Raw genomic sequence first — 22,733 nt, 5'->3', positions numbered from 1 at the left:
AAAACATTCACTGTCTTCCTGGAAAATTCAAAAACCAAAAATTGTTCTGTTTTCAATCATTCTGGACTAATTTTTTCTGATTCTGATTGAAGATTTTGGCGGGGTTGACCATTTTTGTCGGAAGTTTTTCTTGTTCTAGCCCTCCTGGCTGTGGAGAAAAGCTTGAAAAGGTGACCCCTAAAGGCTCCACCACCAGAAGATCAAGAACAGAGCCCAAAGTTGTTTTCAAAATCTCATCTTGTTTCAGCCAATCTGATGGTTTTGGGGGGCTCTGACTTGTGATTTTTGTTCACTGGGGGTTGGCCACATGGGCTAGAACCAGCTTGGCCAGGATCCAGATGTTAACCCCAGTGTAGAGGGCCCTGGCAGTGGCCCGTACCCAGCAGCTGTGGGGGACAGGAGAGAGATTTGATGTGTTCCCTGAAGTTCAAATTAGCAAGAGAAGCGGCCGGGGAGATGCATTATAAACTGGGGGATCAGTGACATTCATGACGAGGCAACATTGAAAATACTCAGCAGTGTTACAGTTACTTTGCTCTGACGCTCTCAGCCCTGGTGGAGCAGAGCCCCTGGCCCTTCCCTGAACACACCCACAGATACCCCTGCAATGGGGGTCCAGAGCTAGGAGAGGGGGCAGGGGGACCCCTGGGCACCAACTCCTCACCGCACTCTCCTCTCCCTGTTCTCTCTCTCTCTCTCCAGATCCAGCCAGCCGGAGCGGGGTGGAAGCTCCTCCCGCCCCACAGGGACCCCTTGCTGCAGCTGTCGTGAGTAAGTGTTGGGGAGCGAACCCCTCTGCCAGGCCGGGATCTCGGTGTCTGGGGGTGGGGGGATTTGCTAGGGGGTGTCTCTGTTCTGCGCTCTCACAGCCCCGCTTTCCTCTCTCTGTTAAATCTCCTGGGGTGGGATCCACCTTCCACCCCTCCGCTGACCTGCCTGTGCCCCTCTCCTCTCTCTGCCAGGCCCCTGCCTTTGCTTGGAGCTCTCGCCGGGGAGGGGCTGCTGCTGCTGACTCTGCTCTGAGCTCTGCCTGAGGCTGGGGGAGATGCACTCAGCTCCTGGAGGGGTCAGGAACCGAAGTTAGAGAGCATCTTGCAGGGGTTCCTGTTTCAAACGGATCGCTGCACCCAGGGCCTGTTGCATTGGGAGAGCCATCAAGGGCCTGATTCTGGGAGCTGCCTCCTCTGTGAATCGGCCCAGAGACGCCTGGGAACTAGTTCATGGTTTGAGATTGTCTAGCTCGGCATTTGTCCAACTGGGAGTCCTGACCCAAAAAGGGGTTGCAAGGCTTTGGCGGGGGGAGGGAGGGGTCAAGAGATCACAAAAATATTCTCAGGGGAGGGGGGCAGGAGGGGAAGAGGGCTGCAACAGCTGCCCCTCTCCAGCTGCCCAGCTCTGAGGGCAGTGCCCCGCCCGTAGCAGCCCAGAAGTAAGGGTGGCAATACCATGCGTATGTTTCTATGAGTCCGTACAGTAACTTGCTATGACTGTTTGGGGGTCGGGGGTTGTCATACCCTGAAATACTTTCAAAGTGAGGCCAGCAAAACCAAAAGTTTGAGAAGCCCGGGTCCAGCTTATTCTGATACCTGTTGCTCCCAGCCTTCCCCCAGCTGGTTTTATAGAGCTGGTGAGGCTCTTCCTCCTCATCTAGTGTCCGATGATAGTAAAGCAAGAGGGAAAAAAGTGATCCAGGCAACTACAGACCCATTCATCTAAGCAAAAAGAAAAGGAGGACTTGTGGCACCTTAGAGACTAACCAATTTAGTTGAGCATAAGCTTTCGTGAGCTACAGCTCACTTCATCGGATGCATTCAGTGGAAAATACAGCGAGGAGATTTATATACACACAGAACGTGAAAAAATGGGTGTTATCATACACACTCACTTCAGATGAGCTATTACCAGCTATTATCAAGGTGGGCCATTTCACTCTCACAAATCTTGGGAGACAGGCCAGTACTTGACTACAGACAGCCCCCCAACCTGAAGCAAATACTCACCAGCAACCACACACCACACAACAGAACCACTAACCCAGGAATCTATCCTTGCAACAAAGCCCGTTGCCAACTGTGTCCACATATCTATTCAGGGGACACCATCATAGGGCCTAATCACATCAGCCACACTATCAGAGGCTCGTTCACCTCCACATCTACCAATGTGATATATGCCATCATGTGCCAGCAATGCCCCCTGCCATGTACATTGGCCAAACCGGACAGTGTCTACGTAAAAGAATAAATGGACACAAATCAGATGTCAAGAATTATAACGTTCATAAACCAGTCGGAGAACACTTCAATCTCTCTGGTCACTCGATCTCTGACCTAAAAGTTGCTATATTACAACAAAATGACTTCAAAAACAGACTCCAACGAGAGACTGCTGAATTGGAGCTAATTTGCAAACTGCATACAATTAATTTAGGCTTGAATGAAGACTGGGAATGGATGAGTCATTACACAAAGTAAAACTATTTCCCCATGTTTATTCCCCCACCCCCACCCCCCACTATTCCTCAGACATTCTTGTTAACTGCTGGAAATAGCCCACCTTGATTATCACTACAAAAGGATTTCTTCCCCCCCCCCCCCCCCCCGCTGGTAATAGCTCATCTGAAGTGAGTGTGTATGATAACACCCATTTTTTCACGTTCTGTGTGTATATAAATCACCTCACTGTATTTTCCACTGAATGCATCCGATGAAGTGAAGTGAAGTGCATCCAACTATACTCTTAGCCCAGCAGAAGAATCTGTCCTAACTCGGGGCCTCTCTTCTGCCCCTGCACTTAGTCCCTTCACCTGGGGATAGGTTCAGTTGCGCTACTACCCCTTTCATGGCCATCTCACCCTGGGACAGCCTGAAACTGGAAACCTGACACAAGCTCCTAAGGTTGTTCTGTGCTTAGCCCCTATGGCACAGCTGGGCCGGGCGGCCTTTTCTCACTGTGCTGTGTGGAGCAGGTTCTAGGCACTAGGGATATGAAGAGGCTCTCAAGGACTAATTCTTGAAAATCAATATCAATGAACTGCAACCCAAATAAAAAATCACTGCTGCTAACATTGGTGGGTGATAAAATAGTAGCAGAGTGGTAACTAATGATGAGGACAGGGCAGTGACACAGAGAAATCGGATCCCTTGATAAGCTGGACCCATTCAAAGAAAACAAGTTTGAAAATAACCAAAGGAAGGGTCCTAGAGCTAGCAACAAAGCATGCAGGCCACACCTACAGAGTGGGGAAGTGTATCCAGGAAAGCACTGACTGTGAAGAGGATTTCGGGGCCATGCTGGGCAAGCCATTCAACATGAGCACCCAGGGTGATGCTGTGGTGAACGGGGCTAAAGCCATCATTAGATGTATGAAAAGAGCAGTGAGGCGCAGAGGGAGGTGACACACCATGAGGAAGACTGATCACGGAATCCTGAATCCAGTTTTGGCGTCCACCTTTGAAAAAAGATTTTGAAATATTGGAGATGGGGCAGCAAAAAGCAATGAAACGTTTTGAGGGCTGGAGAAAAATGCCTGCGAATGAGCTATTGAAAGAGCTCAGCCTGTTTAGATGATAAAAAAGATCGGGAGGTGATGTCATTGAAGTGTTGAAGTGACTTCATGGAGAGAAAATATCGGGTATTAAAGGGCTCATTAATCTAGCAGAGAAGAGCATAACAAGACCCAGCGGCTGGAAACTCAAAAGAGACCAATTCGTATTCGAAAGAGGGCACACATATTCAACCGTGAGGATGAATCACCAAAGGAACAAAGTAGAAAGGGAAATGGTGGGAATTCCCCACTTCTTGATGTCTTCTAATGAAGACTAGATGCCTTTCTGGAAGGTGTGTAGTCAAAAACTAGCTCCTATGCTCTACAGAAAGCATGTGATATGCAGGGGGTCGGATGACATGCTCTAATTGTCTCTTCTGTCCATAAAGTCTGCTAATTGATGAAAAACTGAGTGTAGCATGGGGAGAAGCCTCTGATGTTTTACTGTGTTCGGCTTGAGCCCACAATGAACGCTCATTGAGAGGGGTGATCAAGGGGAAGCAGCTCAAACATCCAATGTAGCTGGACAGGGGCAGGACATCAGCACTGCAGGGGAGGGGTGGGTGTGGCAGTGACATCACAAGGGCCTTTGGCAGGACCTCAGCCTATTGGACAAAGGTGGTGGGGAGGCGATGACCTCACAGAGAGATCTTGACATCAGCCAGGCAGGACAGGGGTGCAGGACAGGGGCAACCTCGGAGATCCCTGTGGCTTTGCTTCAGCACGTCTCCTTCTCGAGGTCTCTCCTGGAGGACTGAGAGAGCATTCACTTTCACATTCGTGAGCGCAAGGAGGATTCTCTTCGGAGTTTTCTCCTTTTCTTTTTGTGGTTTTGCTTGAAAAGAGACGTCCCTGTAGAGAAGGTAAGAGCCTCGGAGAGATTTGGAACTGTTCAGTCTGATCCATCAGGTGCCGGCTGATTTTTAGGAATGGAAAACACTAGATTGTGGGGGCAGCATTTTATTTCCGACCTAGGACTTTGTCCCTTAGAATTACTGGGGACATTGGGGTTTCTCCTTTTTGTTTTCCCTTTCCTGTCTCTCCCTCCTTTCTCATCTTCTCTTGCATCTTTGTCCTTTTCCCCTGCTTTCCTTTCACCAACCAGGACCTGTCTGTGCATCTGGAGTTGGGGACGGGGGGGGGGGGTTGCACTCCAACTCTCATTGCGGGAGGCCCTCCCAAAGACATGTGGCTGGAATGGTGCTCTAAGAGTGACTCCCTCAGGTGGTGACCGGGACATCTGGTGAGAACTCTCAGCTTTCTGCTTCTCAGAGTCTCAATGCTGATTGGGGGAGCTTGGGGCTATTGTGAGGGAGGAGGCTCAGGTCCTTGTTACCCTCTTTTAAGACCAAGGAAATAGGCCACAACCAAATATGTATTTGATTGCTCTTGCCGCTTTTCTCCATTCATTGTCTTTGAGTAATTCACGATTCTCTCTCTAATGGGCTAGTTCTTCTAAAATACTTACTAAATAATTAGGTTTCAATAAAGTCAAATGCAACCCCATACCTCCAGTAACAAAGGAGTCAGGCGGCACCCTACAGAATTGGGGACAATCCGCTGGAAAGCAGTGACCCTGAAAAGGATTTTGGGGCCATAGTGGACGAGCTGCTCAACATGAGCTGTCAATGTGAAACTGTGTTAAAAAAGGTTAAAGCCATTCTTGGCTGGATAGAGTAGTGAGGATGGAAAGGGAAGTGAAGAGCATTGGTGAGACTGATGTTGGAACGTTGAATCCAGTTCTTGTGTCCACATTTTGAATATTATGTTAAAACAATTGGAGAGGGTGCAGAAAAGATTCATAACTGAGTGATGGCGATCATGCCCTATAATGAGACATTGAAAAACCTCAATCTGTTTAGTATATACAAGAGAAGAATGAGAAGTGAGTTGCTTGACTTCATGGAGAGAAAATGTTGAGTATAAAAGGGTTCTTTTATGTCGCAGAGAAAGGCATGACAAGACCCCATGGATGGAAGCAGAAATCAGAAAAAGTATAATGACAATAAGACCCAGATTTGTAAGAGGGTGGTTCGTCATTGGCACAAAGAACCAAGAGAAATGATGGCTTCTCCATCTCTTGATCTCTTCGAATAAAGACGAGATACCTTTCTGGAAAAGGTTTGAGTAAAAGAAAAGCCCAGCTCTTCTGACATACAGGAAGCCTTAGGATACGCAGGGGATCAGATTAAATGCTCGAAGGGTTCCTTCTGGCCATAAAGTCGACTAACTTGTGAAACCTAATTGTGGCCTGGGGAAGAACCTCTGTGTTCTACTGTGTAGTCGGTGTCACCCCACAAAGAAGTGTCATTGAGTGGGGTGATCCAGGGGAAGCAGCTCAAACATCCAATGTAGCTGGACAGGGGCAGGACATCAGCACTGCAGGGGAGGGGTGGGTGTGGCAGTGACATCACAAGGGCCTTTGGCAGGACCTCAGCCTATTGGACAAAGGTGGTGGGGAGGCGATGACCTCACAGAGAGATCTTGACATCAGCCAGGCAGGACAGGGGTGCAGGACAGGGGCAACCTCGGAGATCCCTGTGGCTTTGCTTCAGCACGTCTCCTTCTCGAGGTCTCTCCTGGAGGACTGAGAGAGCATTCACTTTCACATTCGTGAGCACAAGGAGGATTCTCTTCGGAGTTTTCTCCTTTTCTTTTTGTGGTTTTGCTTGAAAAGAGACGTCCCTGTAGAGAAGGTAAGAGCCTCGGAGAGATTTGGAACCTGTTCAGTCTGATCCATCAGGTGCCGGCTGATTTTTAGGAATGGAAAACACTAGATTGTGGGGGCAGCATTTTATTTCCGACCTAGGACTTTGTCCCTTAGAATTACTGGGGACATTGGGGTTTCTCCTTTTTGTTTTCCCTTTCCTGTCTCTCCCTCCTTTCTCATCTTCTCTTGCATCTTTGTCCTTTTCCCCTGCTTTCCTTTCACCAACCAGGACCTGTCTGTGCGTCTGGAGTTGGGGACGGGGGGGGGGGGTTGCACTCCAACTCTCATTGCGGGAGGCCCTCCCAAAGACATGTGGCTGGAATGGTGCTCTAAGAGTGACTCCCTCAGGTGGTGACCGGGACATCTGGTGAGAACTCTCAGCTTTCTGCTTCTCAGAGTCTCAATGCTGATTGGGGGAGCTTGGGGCTATTGTGAGGGAGGAGGCTCAGGTCCTTGTTACCCTCTTTTAAGACCAAGGAAATAGGCCACAACCAAATATGTATTTGATTGCTCTTGCCGCTTTTCTCCATTCATTGTCTTTGAGTAATTCACGATTCTCTCTCTAATGGGCTAGTTCTTCTAAAATACTTACTAAATAATTAGGTTTCAATAAAGTCAAATGCAACCCCATACCTCCAGTAACAAAGGAGTCAGGCGGCACCCTACAGAATTGGGGACAATCCGCTGGAAAGCAGTGACCCTGAAAAGGATTTTGGGGCCATAGTGGACGAGCTGCTCAACATGAGCTGTCAATGTGAAACTGTGTTAAAAAAGATTAAAGCCATTCTTGGCTGGATAGAGTAGTGAGGATGGAAAGGGAAGTGAAGAGCATTGGTGAGACTGATGTTGGAACGTTGAATCCAGTTCTTGTGTCCACATTTTGAATATTATGTTAAAACAATTGGAGAGGGTGCAGAAAAGATTCATAACTGAGTGATGGCGATCATGCCCTATAATGAGACATTGAAAAACCTCAATCTGTTTAGTATATACAAGAGAAGAATGAGAAGTGAGTTGCTTGACTTCATGGAGAGAAAATGTTGAGTATAAAAGGGCTCTTTTATGTCGCAGAGAAAGGCATGACAAGACCCCATGGATGGAAGCAGAAATCAGAAAAAGTATAATGACAATAAGACCCAGATTTGTAAGAGGGTGGTTCGTCATTGGCACAAAGAACCAAGAGAAATGATGGCTTCTCCATCTCTTGATCTTTCGAATAAAGACGAGATGCCTTTCTGGAAAAGGTTTGAGTAAAAGAAAAGCCCAGCTCTTCTGACATACAGGAAGCCTTAGGATACGCAGGGGATCAGATTAAATGCTCGAACGGTTCCTTCTGGCCATAAAGTCGACTAACTTGTGAAACCTAATTGTGGCCTTGGGAAGAACCTCTGTGTTCTACTGTGTAGTCGGTGTCACCCCACAAAGAAGTGTCATTGAGTGGGGTGATCCAGGGGAAGCAGCTCAAACATCCAATGTAGCTGGACAGGGGCAGGACATCAGCACTGCAGGGGAGGGGTGGGTGTGGCAGTGACATCACAAGGGCCTTTGGCAGGACCTCAGCCTATTGGACAAAGGTGGTGGGGAGGCGATGACCTCACAGAGAGATCTTGACATCAGCCAGGCAGGACAGGGGTGCAGGACAGGGGCAACCTCGGAGATCCCTGTGGCTTTGCTTCAGCACGTCTCCTTCTCGAGGTCTCTCCTGGAGGACTGAGAGAGCATTCACTTTCACATTCGTGAGCGCAAGGAGGATTCTCTTCGGAGTTTTCTCCTTTTCTTTTTGTGGTTTTGCTTGAAAAGAGACGTCCCTGTAGAGAAGGTAAGAGCCTCGGAGAGATTTGGAACCTGTTCAGTCTGATCCATCAGGTGCCGGCTGATTTTTAGGAATGGAAAACACTAGATTGTGGGGGCAGCATTTTATTTCCGACCTAGGACTTTGTCCCTTAGAATTACTGGGGACATTGGGGTTTCTCCTTTTTGTTTTCCCTTTCCTGTCTCTCCCTCCTTTCTCGTCTTCTCTTGCATCTTTGTCTTTTCCCCTGCTTTCCTTTCACCAACCAGGACCTGTCTGTGCGTCTGGAGTTGGGGACGGGGGGGGGGGGGGGTTGCACTCCAACTCTCATTGCGGGAGGCCCTCCCAAAGACATGTGGCTGGAATGGTGCTCTAAGAGTGACTCCCTCAGGTGGTGACCGGGACATCTGGTGAGAACTCTCAGCTTTCTGCTTCTCAGAGTCTCAATGCTGATTGGGGGAGCTTGGGGCTATTGTGAGGGAGGAGGCTCAGGTCCTTGTTACCCTCTTTTAAGACCAAGGAAATAGGCCACAACCAAATATGTATTTGATTGCTCTTGCCGCTTTTCTCCATTCATTGTCTTTGAGTAATTCACGATTCTCTCTCTAATGGGCTAGTTCTTCTAAAATACTTACTAAATAATTAGGTTTCAATAAAGTCAAATGCAACCCCATACCTCCAGTAACAAAGGAGTCAGGCGGCACCCTACAGAATTGGGGACAATCCGCTGGAAAGCAGTGACCCTGAAAAGGATTTTGGGGCCATAGTGGACGAGCTGCTCAACATGAGCTGTCAATGTGAAACTGTGTTAAAAAAGGTTAAAGCCATTCTTGGCTGGATAGAGTAGTGAGGATGGAAAGGGAAGTGAAGAGCATTGGTGAGACTGATGTTGGAACGTTGAATCCAGTTCTTGTGTCCACATTTTGAATATTATGTTAAAACAATTGGAGAGGGTGCAGAAAAGATTCATAACTGAGTGATGGCGATCATGCCCTATAATGAGACATTGAAAAACCTCAATCTGTTTAGTATATACAAGAGAAGAATGAGAAGTGAGTTGCTTGACTTCATGGAGAGAAAATGTTGAGTATAAAAGGGTTCTTTTATGTCGCAGAGAAAGGCATGACAAGACCCCATGGATGGAAGCAGAAATCAGAAAAAGTATAATGACAATAAGACCCAGATTTGTAAGAGGGTGGTTCGTCATTGGCACAAAGAACCAAGAGAAATGATGGCTTCTCCATCTCTTGATCTCTTCGAATAAAGACGAGATGCCTTTCTGGAAAAGGTTTGAGTAAAAGAAAAGCCCAGCTCTTCTGACATACAGGAAGCCTTAGGATACGCAGGGGATCAGATTAAATGCTCGAAGGGTTCCTTCTGGCCATAAAGTCGACTAACTTGTGAAACCTAATTGTGGCCTGGGGAAGAACCTCTGTGTTCTACTGTGTAGTCGGTGTCACCCCACAAAGAAGTGTCATTGAGTGGGGTGATCCAGGGGAAGCAGCTCAAACATCCAATGTAGCTGGACAGGGGCAGGACATCAGCACTGCAGGGGAGGGGTGGGTGTGGCAGTGACATCACAAGGGCCTTTGGCAGGACCTCAGCCTATTGGACAAAGGTGGTGGGGAGGCGATGACCTCACAGAGAGATCTTGACATCAGCCAGGCAGGACAGGGGTGCAGGACAGGGGCAACCTCGGAGATCCCTGTGGCTTTGCTTCAGCACGTCTCCTTCTCGAGGTCTCTCCTGGAGGACTGAGAGAGCATTCACTTTCACATTCGTGAGCGCAAGGAGGATTCTCTTCGGAGTTTTCTCCTTTTCTTTTTGTGGTTTTGCTTGAAAAGAGACGTCCCTGTAGAGAAGGTAAGAGCCTCGGAGAGATTTGGAACCTGTTCAGTCTGATCCATGTGGTGCCGGCTGATTTTTAGGAATGGAAAACACTAGATATGGGGGCAGCATTTTATTTCCGACCTAGGACTTTGTCCCTTAGAATTACTGGGGACATTGGGGTTTCTCCTTTTTGTTTTCCCTTTTCCTCTGTCCCTCCTACCTTTCTCTTCTTGCTTCCTTTGTCCTTTTCCTCTGCTCTCCTCCCACCACCAGGAGCTCTGTGGGTGGAGCGGGGGCCGGGGGGGGGGTTGTGGGAGGCCCTCACAGAGAGGTGAGACTGGACTAGTGCTCCGAGAGTGATCCCCTCGGTGGTGACCAGGGCCATTCTTTGGGCTATTTGATGAGAACCCTTAGCCTCCCACCCCTCAAAGTTCCAACCTTGATTGGCTGAGGAGGGGGCTATTGACAGGGAGGAAACTCTGGTCTTTGTTCTCTTTTATGATCAAGCAAATAAGTCACAACCAGTTATCTGTTTGACCAATGTTGACGCTGCTCTCCATTCATTGTCTCGGAGCAGTTCATGATCCTCTCGAACATTCCAATTCTTCTGAAATAATTGCTGAATAATTACTAGGAACAATTGTTGGTCTGTAGCTCATTTGAGAGCAACTCTGCTACTGACTGGCTGCATCAGCTAAGAAAAGTCCCCGCTCCTTTCTCAGCCTTCGTTTCTCCTTCTGTCAAGTACGAATAACAATCCTCTCCCACCTGCCTCGCCATGGGTGGATGCTGGGGATCCACTGAAGAGTGTCACTCGGAGCAGTGCAGACTAGGGGGTGTCCTATCACACTGAGCCATAGCACATTATGACCTAATATTCAATCTCATTTGTATTTTATTGTTTTGAAATTGTGAAGAGCAGCAACTACTTAGCTCAGACTGAAGCATCTCATCTAATTTTCTAGAGCATAGTGTCTCCCCTTTGTGTACGATGAGACAGTTTAATGCACTGTGACGGACAGGAGATGCTCTTGTTTTGCAAACAAATATTTTTGCAAAGAATTTTCATCCTACTTGTTACGATTTCAAGAAACAAAGTGGTTTCGTCTGAATGGATTTTCTGACAGAAAACGGTTTCCATGCAAATGTTCACACCTGATTTCCTGGGCTTTATCCCTGCTTCCGGGTGGGGGTGGGGTGTGGGGTTGTTGTCTGTTAGTTAAAACAGGAGTTAGGACTGTTGTCTTCTCTCTCTGGCTCCGTCCCCATTTTGCTGTGTGACACCTTGGGTAGGTCCAATGGGAACAGGGTCAGTTCTCTAACTCCAGGCAGCAGGGAGCCTGGGTGAGATAAGGAATGTTAAGGCCGTCTGCGAAGGAGAAAGGGATGTTTCCAGGTGTTGAATGTCAAGAATTCTAAACTTTGCTAAAATGGCTAGTCAAGAGAAACAAGAACTAGTTGGGGCCAAACTTTAACCATTGTCTTTTTTAAAGCCCATTCAGGGATGTGAGTCCCAGAGAGCCTAGAGAGGGGGAGCAACTTGCCCAAAGTCCCACAGATCAATAGGCAGCAGTGGAAGCAGGAGTGACACCCCCTCTCAAAGGCAGGGGGACCAGACATTAGGGCCTGGTTCCAATTGCCAGCTGTGGGAGGGAGTGTGCGGCAGTGGTTAGTGAAGGGGTCCATCCATGGCTCTGACACTCAATGTGACCCTGAGCTGGTAGCTGAGGCCCGTTTGCCTAGAGTAGGGTTGGGGTCCCATCGCTACAGCCCAGCGGGGTTGGGAGGCTCCAGGAAGATGTGTAAAGTGCTGGGATGTCAGGATCCTGGAGGCGCTGTCACCTCTGCCCTAGGGCCGTGTTCTGCACCCCCCTGCTGCTGGCTGAGTTTCTCCGTCCCTTGGAAATAAGACAAATTCTTGTTTTTACAGCCAGTCGATCGCCCTCGTGTCATCACCCTGCCTGCTGGCTGGGCAGGGTAACTCCTGAGGTCACCACCCTCTCCAGCCTGCCTTGGGCTTGGAGAGTGAGGAGGAGGGCGAGGGACGTCTGCTGACCCTGAACATCCGCCATCCATCATCCCATCACTGAGAGCAAGTGAGTGGCATTCGGATTCCTCGGTGTCTTCCCGTCTGTGTGGGGAGAGGCAGAAAGAAGGGAAGAGAATATCTCCAAAGGGGGATTTCATTTGCAAACAGCCCCCAAGAGCTCCTCTCTCTTAGGCCAGGCAGGGGCTTCTCCAGAGCCGTCTCCAGTGTGTTTGGAAAGGTTCCAGCAATGGGGCTCCCAGCCCTTCCCTTGTGGGACACTGGTCCCCAGGCTGAGAGTCTCTGAGCTGGGCCAGACTCTGTGAGCTGCTGAGCCTGGAAATCAATGGGAAACGAGGAGGGCCCTGGTCTTCCTGTGCTTAGGGTCTCTGTGACTTTGACATGGGGAATGGTTTCCCAGGAGAAGTCCGGAATCCTGGCTTCTGTTCCTTCTCTAGCCTGGGCGGGAGAGTGGCCTGGGACGACAGGAGGGGGCTGCTTGTCCAGAGTAACCGATGGTCTTTGGGACTGACCCCATTGCTGGAAAAGGATGAGACTTCCTGGCTATTGCAGCAGCAGGGATTATGAGGGGAAAGGTTGGGAGCAGATCATGCAATGAACTCCTGCCCGTGTGTGTAGATGGCACTCCCTGCACTCCTGTGGGGGCAGAGGGTGCGGCTGTGGTTGGAGCAGGGAGGAGGAGGGACGGAAAAGGCCCAGGAGTGAAAGGCTGCCTTGAGCCCAGACTCACACCTGCTTCCCGCTCGGTTCCAGGATGGCCAGGCTCCTGCGGATGTTGCGGAGAAAGGCTCTGCAGGTGGCCCCAGAGCCTGAGGGAAGCAGCTGCCATCTTCCCAAGGGGCAGAGCAACCCCTGCGTCCCCGCTGGCGGGGAAGCAGGTCCCGTCCAGGCCAGACGGCGGAAGTGCCCGGCCTTCTGGAAAAGGACCCCGGCTCCCGGCGCAGGCGCCGAGCTGGGAGAGGCCCCGACCAGGCCCCAATGGAGCTGGCCCAGGCTGCGGTTTTGCAGACAGGACCCAGCCCAGGAGGGGCGCCGGGCAGGGTGGCTCTGGGGCTGGTTGTGTGGGCAGCAGCGGCCCCAGGAGCCCAGCCCTCCTTCCCATCAGGAGGCCTCGCCCTGCCCGGTCTCTGAGGCCCTTCCAGCCCCCGCCGGCCAGGAGGGGGAAGGTCCCTGTCCCAGCACCGGCAGCTCAGCCTGGGACAGCGGCAGCACCTGGGCCTCTGGCAGCAGCCAGGCCGACGGGCGCCACTGCTTTGTTCCAGGTGAGGAGCCAGGCTGGGCTCCGGGAGGGCTGAGGACGGGATGTGAACACCCTGGGCCCAGACGCTCTCCCAGGGGTACGGGGGGGGTCCCCAGCCCAGATGTCTGGCCTGAGCCCCGCGAACCCCACGGACAGCAGCAGCCATCACACAGCTGCCCCTTCCGCACGGGGACCTGGGGGTGGGGGCGTGAAGAGCTGCTGCCACTCTGGTCCTTGCTGCTGCGGGCGGGGGGAACAGGCACCTCCCCTGGAGTCCTGGGCAGGGGAGGGGGGCTCTGCTCTGGGCTTCTGCAGCTGTTGGGGGCTGAAGGCATCCCTGAGAGGGGGGTTTGGGGCCTGATCTGCCCTGGGGGCCTGAGGTGGGAAGGGGGGTCTTGAATCCTGCTCTGCCCACCACACCCCTGTCCTTCCCTCCCTGGTGCAGGGACCCCCCTGGATTCGGAGCAGGAGGAAGGGGTGGACATGTCCAAAGATGAAGCTGCTCTCAAGGTCATCCGAGAGCAGCTCCAGTGCAGAGATAAGGTACAAATGTTCCCCACCTGGGCTGCAACCAAGATTGCCCTGTTCCTTCCCAGCATCCCCACCCCCTGCCGAGGGTCTTGTCCCTCCTGATCCAACACCCCTAATGGAGCCCTTTTACATCCATTATGTGGGACCCCCAAGATGGGGGTGTTTATCCCACAACAGCCGAGGTCGTCTCCCCCGACAGGCACTGTCCCAGTTCCTGATCCTGCTTGCGTAGGAGTGGTGGGGGATTTGGACAATCGGCGGGTCCCCACAATCCCCCATTGAGGCCTGAGCCCTGGAGCTGGTGTGGGTGGGGCAGGAAGGTCCCTCGCTAACAGGTTCTCTCTCGCTATACCCCACTCCCGGTGGGTACAGGATGAGGGGCAGCAGCTCCTGTTCCTTCAGGCCATCTACCCCGCATGTCTGGCTGCACGGGAGAGAGGGGAGGACACGCTGGAGCCGCGCTGCTGCAAGGCGGCTGTGGTGAAGAGGATCGTGGTGAGTGAGACACGCCATACGGCAGCTGGAGGGGGGGGGGCATTGTGGGGCTGGGGGGCAGCTGAGAGTGGGGGACAAGGAATCACATGGTCCCAGCTTGGTCGTCGGGATGGGGCTGAATGGGGGCAGTTTTGACAGGGAGGAGGAGAGAAGGGGATTGGGAGTGAGCTGGGCAGGAATCCGGGAAGAGGGCAAGTTGGATGGGCAGGAAGGAATCGGGGGAGCGGGAGGTGGTGGGGGATTCTTCTGGCCATGTGGGGCACTGGCTGTGTCATCTCCTCACTGGGAGGTGTCAGTCGGGCCTGAATCTCACATGCACCTTTGTCTCCTTTGCGTCTCACAGGAGCTCATCGAGGAGCTTCCCGATGACTCGTCACCCAGCGCCGTCCTCGCCCACTCCCTGGCTGCAGTGGGCAACCTCTGGTACCGAAACAGCCCCACCCCCCCACCCCGCCAGCTCCCCTCACCCCAGTGCTGCTCAGGCCCAAGGCTGGGAGTCACCGTCACTGTCCCTCCCAGGTCACCTCCCAAGAGTGGCGCCTCTGGCAGAGATGGTGGGGTGGGAAGGGTCACTCTCTCCTGGTGGGGCTCTTCTTTTCACTCCCATAACATGACAGGGGCCTTGGGGAGGGGCTCATTCCCGGGCTCAGATACAGGAGGGGCAGCAGGCTCCAGGGAACAGGAGCTATTCCTGTCCTGCCACTGTCTGTCTGGGACGCCTTGGCCTTGTCATTCCCAAGCTCAGTGTCTCAGTTTCCATTCTCGCCAGCCTGTGCCTCTATCCCTGTGGGTTGGTGTCTGTGTTGGCGACAGTCCCACCCCCGTACTGCACAGTCTAATACCAGCTCCTCTCTCTTGCCAGCACCATGAAACCTGCCTTGGAGCCAGCCCTAGAGACCCACCTCTTGCGAGCTGCCCTTCACTCCTTCTTCACCCTGGGCACGGAGAAGGACACCACCGACATCCAGGTACCTCCTCCTCCTCCATCCTCTTACTTTTCCAGAGTGGTCCTTGGTCCCTGCTCCCTTGATTCACTGGAGCTCCAGATTTAGGGGTGGGGTAGGAGAGCTGGAAGAAACTGCAGGGTTGGATCCTTGCCTCCAGCAGGTTAGAGATTGCCCCTCCCTGGGGGATTTCTTTCTTTCTTTCTTTCTTTCTTTCTTTCTTTCATAAGCCCTGTTTTATCCAGAAGCCCAGCTTCCATCCATAGCAACTTGGCTGTTTCATACTCTTCTGCCTACAAGGCCCTCTGCAAAGACCTGCTAAGCTCATGGATCAAAGGTCCAGGGGTCATCAATTCTTGCGAATTGCCTGCAGTGGGATGTGAAGGAGAGAGGCCAGGAGATGTGTTTGGGAGTCTCCCCAGTGCTTCCCAGAGACCCCTCTTCCCATCCTGTGTCAGGTGTAGGCCCAGGTTTCCTAACTCTGACCCATGCTTTGCAGGCTCTGCACAAAGTCATCCCAGAGGTCCTGGATGCCATGCTGGGGAACCTGCTGGCAGAGTCCCCAGACACAGACAGGCTCCACTTCATCTTGGAGGTGAGCCCCATTTCACCTGAACTCTTTGGAGGACTGGTAAGGAGAGACTGGAAGATCCATTTTCTACTGTGTCCTCCTAGCTGGGTCCCCAGTGGGCCGTCCTTGGTTGGGGAGGTCAGTGCAAGCAGTATCAGGTCCTTCCTTCTTGAGGGACAAAGGAAGGAGCTGGGACTTCAAGCCAGAGCTCTGCCTGGTTCTGCTGAGCACTAACCACACGGCTCCTGGCTGTCTTGGGGAGTGAGAGTCTGAAAACCCACCTTTCCCCCACCCCTCCAACACACACACCCCATGAGATTTGGGAGATGGTTCTCAGAGAAGAGGCACACGCTCCTTCCTAGAGAAACAGGAGGATCCCAGGGAATCAGCCCTTCCCTCTGATCTGCTCTGAAATTCCTGGGGGGATTGTGTTCTCAGTCACTCCCTACATCCCCGCAAGGATTTTCGAAGCAGGGAAGGGCCGAGGGTTCAGTCTCCTTTCTGGTGAACTGTTCAGGAATCAGGAGTTCTGGGAGGAGGGGACCAGCCCCGACCCCGAACATTGTCTGAATCTAGAGAGACGCTGACAAGTTGTGACCTGCAGGGTACAAGCTGCATCCTGGGTGAAATAATCCCCTTCTAAAGCTCTGCCACCAAGGCCTCAGATATTCCCCCCTGCGCAGAATGTCTCAGGCCCCTGGGGCTGGGGGCGTGGGGAGCTCATTTTCAAAGCAGGTGCACCTGGCCACTGAGTCTGACCTGCCTCCTTTCCCCACAGAATATCAACTTGTGGGTCGTGTCCAGGGTGTCGCAGGAGCGAGCCAGGGCCATCAGGAGCAGCACAGCCCTGCTGAGATACACAGTCACCCTCCCTGAGTTTGACGTAAGTGAGCTCCGACCCCAGCTTGCTGGCTCCAGCTGGTGGCGGGCTGGCTCCAGCGGGCTGCAGGATCTGCTGCTGCTGGGGCTGTGGGTTAGGAGGGTTCTTCATGGGGAGGCAGAGTCAGAGCAGGGACTGAGCTAGGCTTGAGTCAAGTTCTTCTTGTCCTGGTTCAGTGTTGCCCCTGGGCCTTTAAGGGGCCCATGCTCCAGTCCCTGCTTGGCATCCCAAAGCAGCTCCGGGCTCCCTTGGCAGCAGAGCAAATGAAGGGTCGATCTCAAGCTCCTCTCCCACAACATCTCCTGCGGAGGAGCTAAGGGGAAGGAGCCCTCTGGCCCAGGGGAGCTGACAGGAAAATGCTGATGGAGTCCCCTCTCCTCTCCCTTCCATTAGATCTCTGCCGAGTTCCCCAGGATGGGTCACCATGTGGCCCAGCTGGCTCTGTTTGTCAGCGATCCAGACAAGGACATCAGCCGGCAGGCCAGGGAGGGGACTTACCGGCTCTACCAGCTGCTGCTCCAACAGAGGGGTAAGGAACCCAGCTGGGACACAGAACCCAATAGGGGACTGAGAGTGACCACAGGTGGATAATGGGACCCCAGACCATTTCTCTCAGACTGACCCAGGCTGAAGGACAAGTCTCTCTCTGCCTCTGTTCTTCTCCACTCCACTGTGGAGCCACCAATGGGATTGGAAGGACACAGAAACTGCAACCAGAATGAGGAGAAAAGTCTCTCTCTCTGTCTCTCTCTTCCAGGCCTGACCATACATGATGCAGAAGATCTCTGGTGCTATGACTGGCACCAGGACAGAAGGCTCTTAGGCTACAAGAATACAGCCAGAGTGGGGGAGGTAAGGGCACTGTGCCAGGGCATGACACAGCTCAGGGAGTGTGGCTGGCTGGGTTCCCTGCAGTGGATGCCTCCTGGAGACAGGAAAAGAGCCCACTCCTTATTTCCAGCTCAGAGTTCCTCATCCAGCAACCAGTGGGACAGGCTGGTGCTAAAGGTCCCACATTGGAACCTCGCTAGTTGCCGTGATTTGAGTGTCTTACATGGCTGCATTGCTCCGTGGCATAAGGAGGATCCCCGGGTGGGTGAGTTAATATAGGATTATGGCTTTGGGTGTCTCTCTGCTCCTTGTCCCCCTGGCTGATCCCCAAGTGTCTGAGAGGAGAGCCCTGAGTCAGTCAGTCAGGATTGCTTGATCAGACCCTTGTTTAATTCCCTGCACCCTGTAGAAGCAGAGAAAGGAGGTGGGCTTTGCCCAATTCCATTGCCGGTCAGGAAGCCGAATGCCCCAACCTGGGAACTGGGTAGGGGACATAGTGAGCTCCAGAGCTAATATGGACCACATGCGCGCCCCTCATGTCTCCAGACCCGGCCAGGGAATGGCAGAGTATCTGGACCTCAGCCACTGTTCCAAAGAAGCACATTATCACTGACCCAAGTTGCGGCTACTTGCTGCAGAAGTAGAAAATCAAAGACACCCCCCCGCCCCCGTCTCACAACTGTGGTGAGAATATCCAAACCTTCCAACACACCGTAACACAGTGCCCCCAGCCTGGAGTCAAAGGTTAAATGGGTGATTGCCACAACATCACAGAGGAGGCCCTGGAGCGGCTCCTGGATCGACAAGGGCATCGACAGAACGCTGCTCCACAGACGCCCCGTGAGAGAGACTGTGTGAGCTTGTCCCGCCTCCCACAAGCTGAATTGCTGTCGCAGAAGAAAAGTCTCCGAGGAGTGTCTGGGATGGGGACTGGGCCATGAGTCTACTTGTCCTTGTCAGGCTGCAGGTTGGATTCCCTGTGAAGAAACCAAGGAGATGCAGAGGCCATTCCCAGCAACGAGAGAAATCACTAAGCTGCGGGGAAGAGACCTTTGGTCTCTCAGCTCCAACTGCCTCCCTATCTCCCCCCATATACACTCCTCTAGCCGCTGAGATGCAGGAGATCTCTCTGCTGGAAGCAACACAGGGTCCCCTGTCGTCTCTGTGCCCTGCACAGCAGAGTGGGCCTGCTCACACACATTAGAGATCCATTTCCAGCCTATCCTGGCCCCTGCCATAAATTGCCCTTCCGAAAGAGCCACTGGAGGCTTTGGTCCCTCAGCATCTGCGACCTTTTAATAAAGGGGCTTCCCTGAGCCCTGGGACCCTGAAAGCCTCCTGGGGAATGAACTGCCTTGGCCACAGCAGCTCTCTTCCCCGCCCTTTGGGGCACTAGATGCCATTGTACCGCCAGGACTTGGAGGCTGGCTCTGGGCAATCTGCTCGAGTCCCGTGTCCTCTTGTTTTTAGGTCTTTGGAAAATTCTTCTCCATTGGTCAGAAGAGATCCTTCCTGCAGACAGCAGTGCTGGCCATCCACGACCCCCTGTTGCGTGTCAGCCAGGCTGGGCTGATGCTCGTCTACTCCCTCCTCGGGGAAGCACAGCAACTGATGGGGGTCACGGTAAGCAACTGCAATCGACTCAGGAGCTTGGGGTGGGGGCCAGCGCCTCATTCCCATCCTATTGCCATTCGCTGGCCCGTTCAGCAGGGCTGCCATCCTGTGGCTTTAGCTTTTGTCCCTGGGGTTACTTGGGGAAAGGTCTCAACCTCTCCCCATCCCACTTCACTGCTGCCAGAATCCCTTCTGCCCCCCGCCACCCTGCTAGAGCCCCCTCCCTGCCATACCTGGGTGGGGATGGAGGTAGGGGTGGAGAAGAGGGTTCTAGGAACTTGAGAGGTCTCCCCAGGTGGGTTGGAGGTGGCACAGCTGTCAGGGGCACCGATGGGGCGGTGGCAGGAGCCCACCCGACAAGGAGGGGGGTTGGTATTGGAGGTCACTAGAGAGGACAGCAAGCCTCCATCCTGGGCGTCCGGAGGGTGAATCCACCACTCAGACATGAGCAGTTGCTGGGTGGAAATGATGGTGCTGGTTCGAGGTGCCCTTAATTTTCCCTGATTCCTGGGGAGTGTCTCTGTCTCTGACATGTTCTCGTTCCCCTGCAGCATGAGGATGTCACAGCCAAGGTCATGGGCCAGCTTCACATCATCAGGCACTTGCACCAGATGCCCGAGGCGCTGCAAGGGCTGTGGCTCGTCTGATGCTCTTAAAGGTTCCCCTCCCTGTTCAGCAAGTCCCGCTCCCTGCTGCAGGTACTGTTCTGTCTCATTGTAAATGCGGGGCTAGTCGAAGCGGATATGGAGACCCCTGGCACTCACAGAAATTCTCTGCCCTCTCTGTGGAGCTGGTCCTTCCCTCGGCCCCCCAAATTCCTTCATCTGGGGCAGGAGCTCTTTCCCTCCCACCCATACCCCTCCCCTCTTTCCTTGATCTCAACCCCATCCCATTCCCCGTGCTCCCAGGCAGAGATCTTCCTGCCCCATATGGCGCAGAAGGACCTTTGGGTCAGGGCGACAGACTGTCTGCCCAACTGAAGCTCAGGAAGCTCCACATTTGCGGAGGTGAGGATGGGACAGAGGCTCAGGGCTAGCTTCATCTCCTGCCCTTTATTCTTCCTTTGGCCCCTCTATGGGCTCTCAGAGTCTGACATGAAGAGGAGCCTCCTCCCCCCGTGTCTCCTAGGCCCTGGGGTGTGTGACAGCCTCCCAGATGGGTGCAGTCAGAAGCTGAACCACCTCAGGGAGCAGTGGGGGCAGGTCCCTTGTCCGAGGAAACCAAGCAGTGGTAGTTCTCAAAGAGGCTGAGAGGGAAGACCCCGTTCCCTCATGGAGGTAAGAGCCATTGACTTCTTTGGGCATCTGGGTTTCTTGGGGGAGAAATGGGATCCCTGCTGCATAGCCTGGCTGGGAGCTTCCCCCATCCCTGGGACAGAGACATCTCCATCAATGTGCCACCCTTGTTTTTTTCCTAGCAGGAGACTCCCCAGAGAACTCCTCAAAGCTGTTCTCTGGGACCGTTTCTGGGAGGAGACTCCCTTCCCTCAGTCTCCAACTCAATCATGCAGTCTCTTTCACCTAACATCTCCGCTCTCCAGCTCCACTTCCCGCAGCAGGACAAACGGACCTTCAGCTCCTAAAGAACAGACTCTGACCTCCTTCTGATCAGCAATAGGGTTTCACCATCCCCTCAGCAAACCTGTCAGCCGGGCTGGACCGGATTTGGAGTCCAGGGTAGGACTGGGTTCTCTCACCGTCCCTAAGGAAGGGGACACAGAAGACCATGGAAACCCAAGAAGGGCAGGCCGAGCCGAAATCAGGCTGAGGCAGAACTCCCCACGAGGGTGGAAGACCTTGTTTCTGTTCAAGACATTTTTGGACTTTGTTTGGAAGGAGCACGACCCAGGAAGGAGTGGAGTAAAGGCCAGTCATCTGGTTGGAGGGCTGAGTTCTCAGCCAACAAACTGCAAGAGTGAGTATCAGCGGGGTTGCTAGCCCAGCTAGAAAGCGGTGACACGAGGCCTGGCCAGCATCTAGCGGTGAGTGAACTCTGGTACGCACCTGCTTCCATTCTGGAAACAGCCTGGTATTGGAGAGTGGGTGGGGAGAGCAGGGAGGTGGGAGGGGTTCCTGAGGCTGGGGTGGGGAGGCAGCTGTGGGGCTGGCAGGGGAAGGACACGGCCCAGCTTGTGGGAGGGATCCTGCTGGCTGTGTCTGGAGCCCTGTGTAGCCTCTTCTGTGGGAAGTTCCCATGGATCAGTGGGGCCTGAATCTCTCCTGCTCCTTTGGTCTCTTTGGGCTTCACAGGAGATGTCTGGTGAACTGCCCTTGGACTCTGGGCCCAGCACCACTCAGAAATTATTCGCTACCTTCAGAGAGACAGGGCACAGCTCAGCCTGTTGGGTAGGCTGGAGACTCACACTTCACTCGAACACCCAACGCTGAGGTGCTTTGGGAAGCACAGTAACAAAGAAGAGATTTAAGTGAAACTAAGCAGGAGAAAGAGACAAATTTCAAACAGACAAAGAAAACAAAACATACTTTGTAGTGACTTAAACTGAACCTTAACAAGTCACAATCTTTGCCTTAGCAGTTTCCAGACTAACATCTCAGCTTTCCTAACAGACCTTCTTTGATGTCCCTGTAGGGTACAAAACCACTCTCTCGAATCCGCTGTTTTGATTGCTTCGTCTTCTGGTTTCAGACCCTCTGTTCTCCTTCTGGGCTGCCTGGACCCTGACTGTAACATCTCTCTGGCCCAGCCTCTTACACAGATGTGTGCTGCAGCCAGAACAGCGCAGGGAGCAGTGGGGACAGATGATCTCATCATGTCAGACCAAGAAACAGGGGTCCCACTGAGGCTTAGATGGAAGATCCCAGGCATGTCCTGGAGGTAAGAACCGTCCACTCTTTTGGGCACTTGGGGTTGTTGCAACAAAGAGGGGGCTCCTGTTCCATAGCCTATTTGTCCTCATGACTGTGTTTTTTTATTCTCAGAGGATGCGTCCGGGACCCTGGAGACTGTTTCATGCAGGAGGTTTGAGCGGGGAGAGATCAGTCAATGTCATGACCCATGGCTCATTAACCCGGGTGTGCAGGGTTCCTGGGAGCAGCCACCCTCCAGCACGCCACCTGGAAGCCTACGAAAAACTGCTTACCTAGGACTGACGAAGTCCAGACCCAGTTTGAGGCTCCTATTGGCAGAGTCCCAGAGCAGCTAATCGGCCCCCAGGACCTCCTTAAACCAGCAGCAGGAACAAGAAGCTGTCTGAACACCCGAGCTCCTCCCCGCCCCCTCTGGACCGTGTGTTGGCTGTTCCTGCTCCCACTCCCCAGGCTTGAATTCCTGGCATCCGGACTCGGGGTGACTCATCTGACTTGAGGTGCTGAACACAATTTGGTCTTTTGCTTCTGCTCTTCCAGTGTCCTGACCCAGCTGACTCTCGACTCCTGTCTCGTGAGTGTGGACTGCCTCTGCCCACTAGATCTGGCTGCCCATGACTCGGCCATGACACTGACTTTTCTACAATTCCTCCAGTACCCTTTTCTGCTCTCCAGCTCTGCTCTCCCAGCAACACACACTGATTCCTTGGCTCCCAGAGTCCTGCTTACCTGCTAATCAAGGGCTCAGGGGGAGAGCTTGTCTTGCCCCCTCCCCCACCACAGCTGCTTTTCCTCTGGGACTCTCTCTAGCGCAGAGGAGAATCCGTCCTGGCCGCAATTCAGGAAGTCACGGAAGGGACGGTCTGCTCAGCTCCC

The 22,733-nt window shown here is 53.0% G+C and overlaps 1 protein-coding gene and 2 long non-coding RNA genes across 3 annotated transcripts; all 3 read left to right on the top strand.

The window, feature by feature from the left end:
• Nucleotides 1–621: 621 nt before the first annotated feature.
• LOC311530714 lies at nucleotides 622–12,734 on the top strand. The gene is made up of 3 exons (XR_014714072.1): nucleotides 622–771; nucleotides 11,810–11,975; nucleotides 12,680–12,734. It is a non-coding gene; the product is annotated as an uncharacterized lncRNA (long non-coding RNA).
• A 321-nt stretch (nucleotides 12,735–13,055) lies between these two features.
• LOC311530248 (maestro heat-like repeat-containing protein family member 7) lies at nucleotides 13,056–19,480 on the top strand (the record flags this gene model as incomplete). The annotated part of the gene is made up of 11 exons (XM_084646712.1): nucleotides 13,056–13,188; nucleotides 13,612–13,709; nucleotides 14,070–14,192; nucleotides 14,536–14,615; nucleotides 15,055–15,160; nucleotides 15,636–15,731; nucleotides 16,486–16,590; nucleotides 16,981–17,116; nucleotides 17,345–17,439; nucleotides 18,889–19,041; nucleotides 19,475–19,480. Exons 2-11 carry the CDS (start codon nucleotides 13,650–13,652, stop codon nucleotides 19,478–19,480), a joined length of 960 nt encoding a protein of 319 aa, XP_084502838.1. The 5' UTR covers nucleotides 13,056–13,188; nucleotides 13,612–13,649.
• A 123-nt stretch (nucleotides 19,481–19,603) lies between these two features.
• LOC311530716 lies at nucleotides 19,604–20,564 on the top strand. Its single transcript, XR_014714074.1, has 3 exons — nucleotides 19,604–19,730; nucleotides 20,119–20,309; nucleotides 20,453–20,564. It is a non-coding gene; the product is annotated as an uncharacterized lncRNA (long non-coding RNA).
• Nucleotides 20,565–22,733: the final 2,169 nt, after the last annotated feature.

Source organism: Lepidochelys olivacea (assembly GCF_965140295.1).
Source record: "Lepidochelys olivacea isolate rLepOli2 genome assembly, chromosome: 14".
NCBI lineage: Eukaryota > Metazoa > Chordata > Testudines > Cheloniidae > Lepidochelys > Lepidochelys olivacea.
The sequence above is the reverse complement of the archived record's forward strand: the minus strand, read 5'-3'. Positions and strand labels throughout refer to the sequence as shown.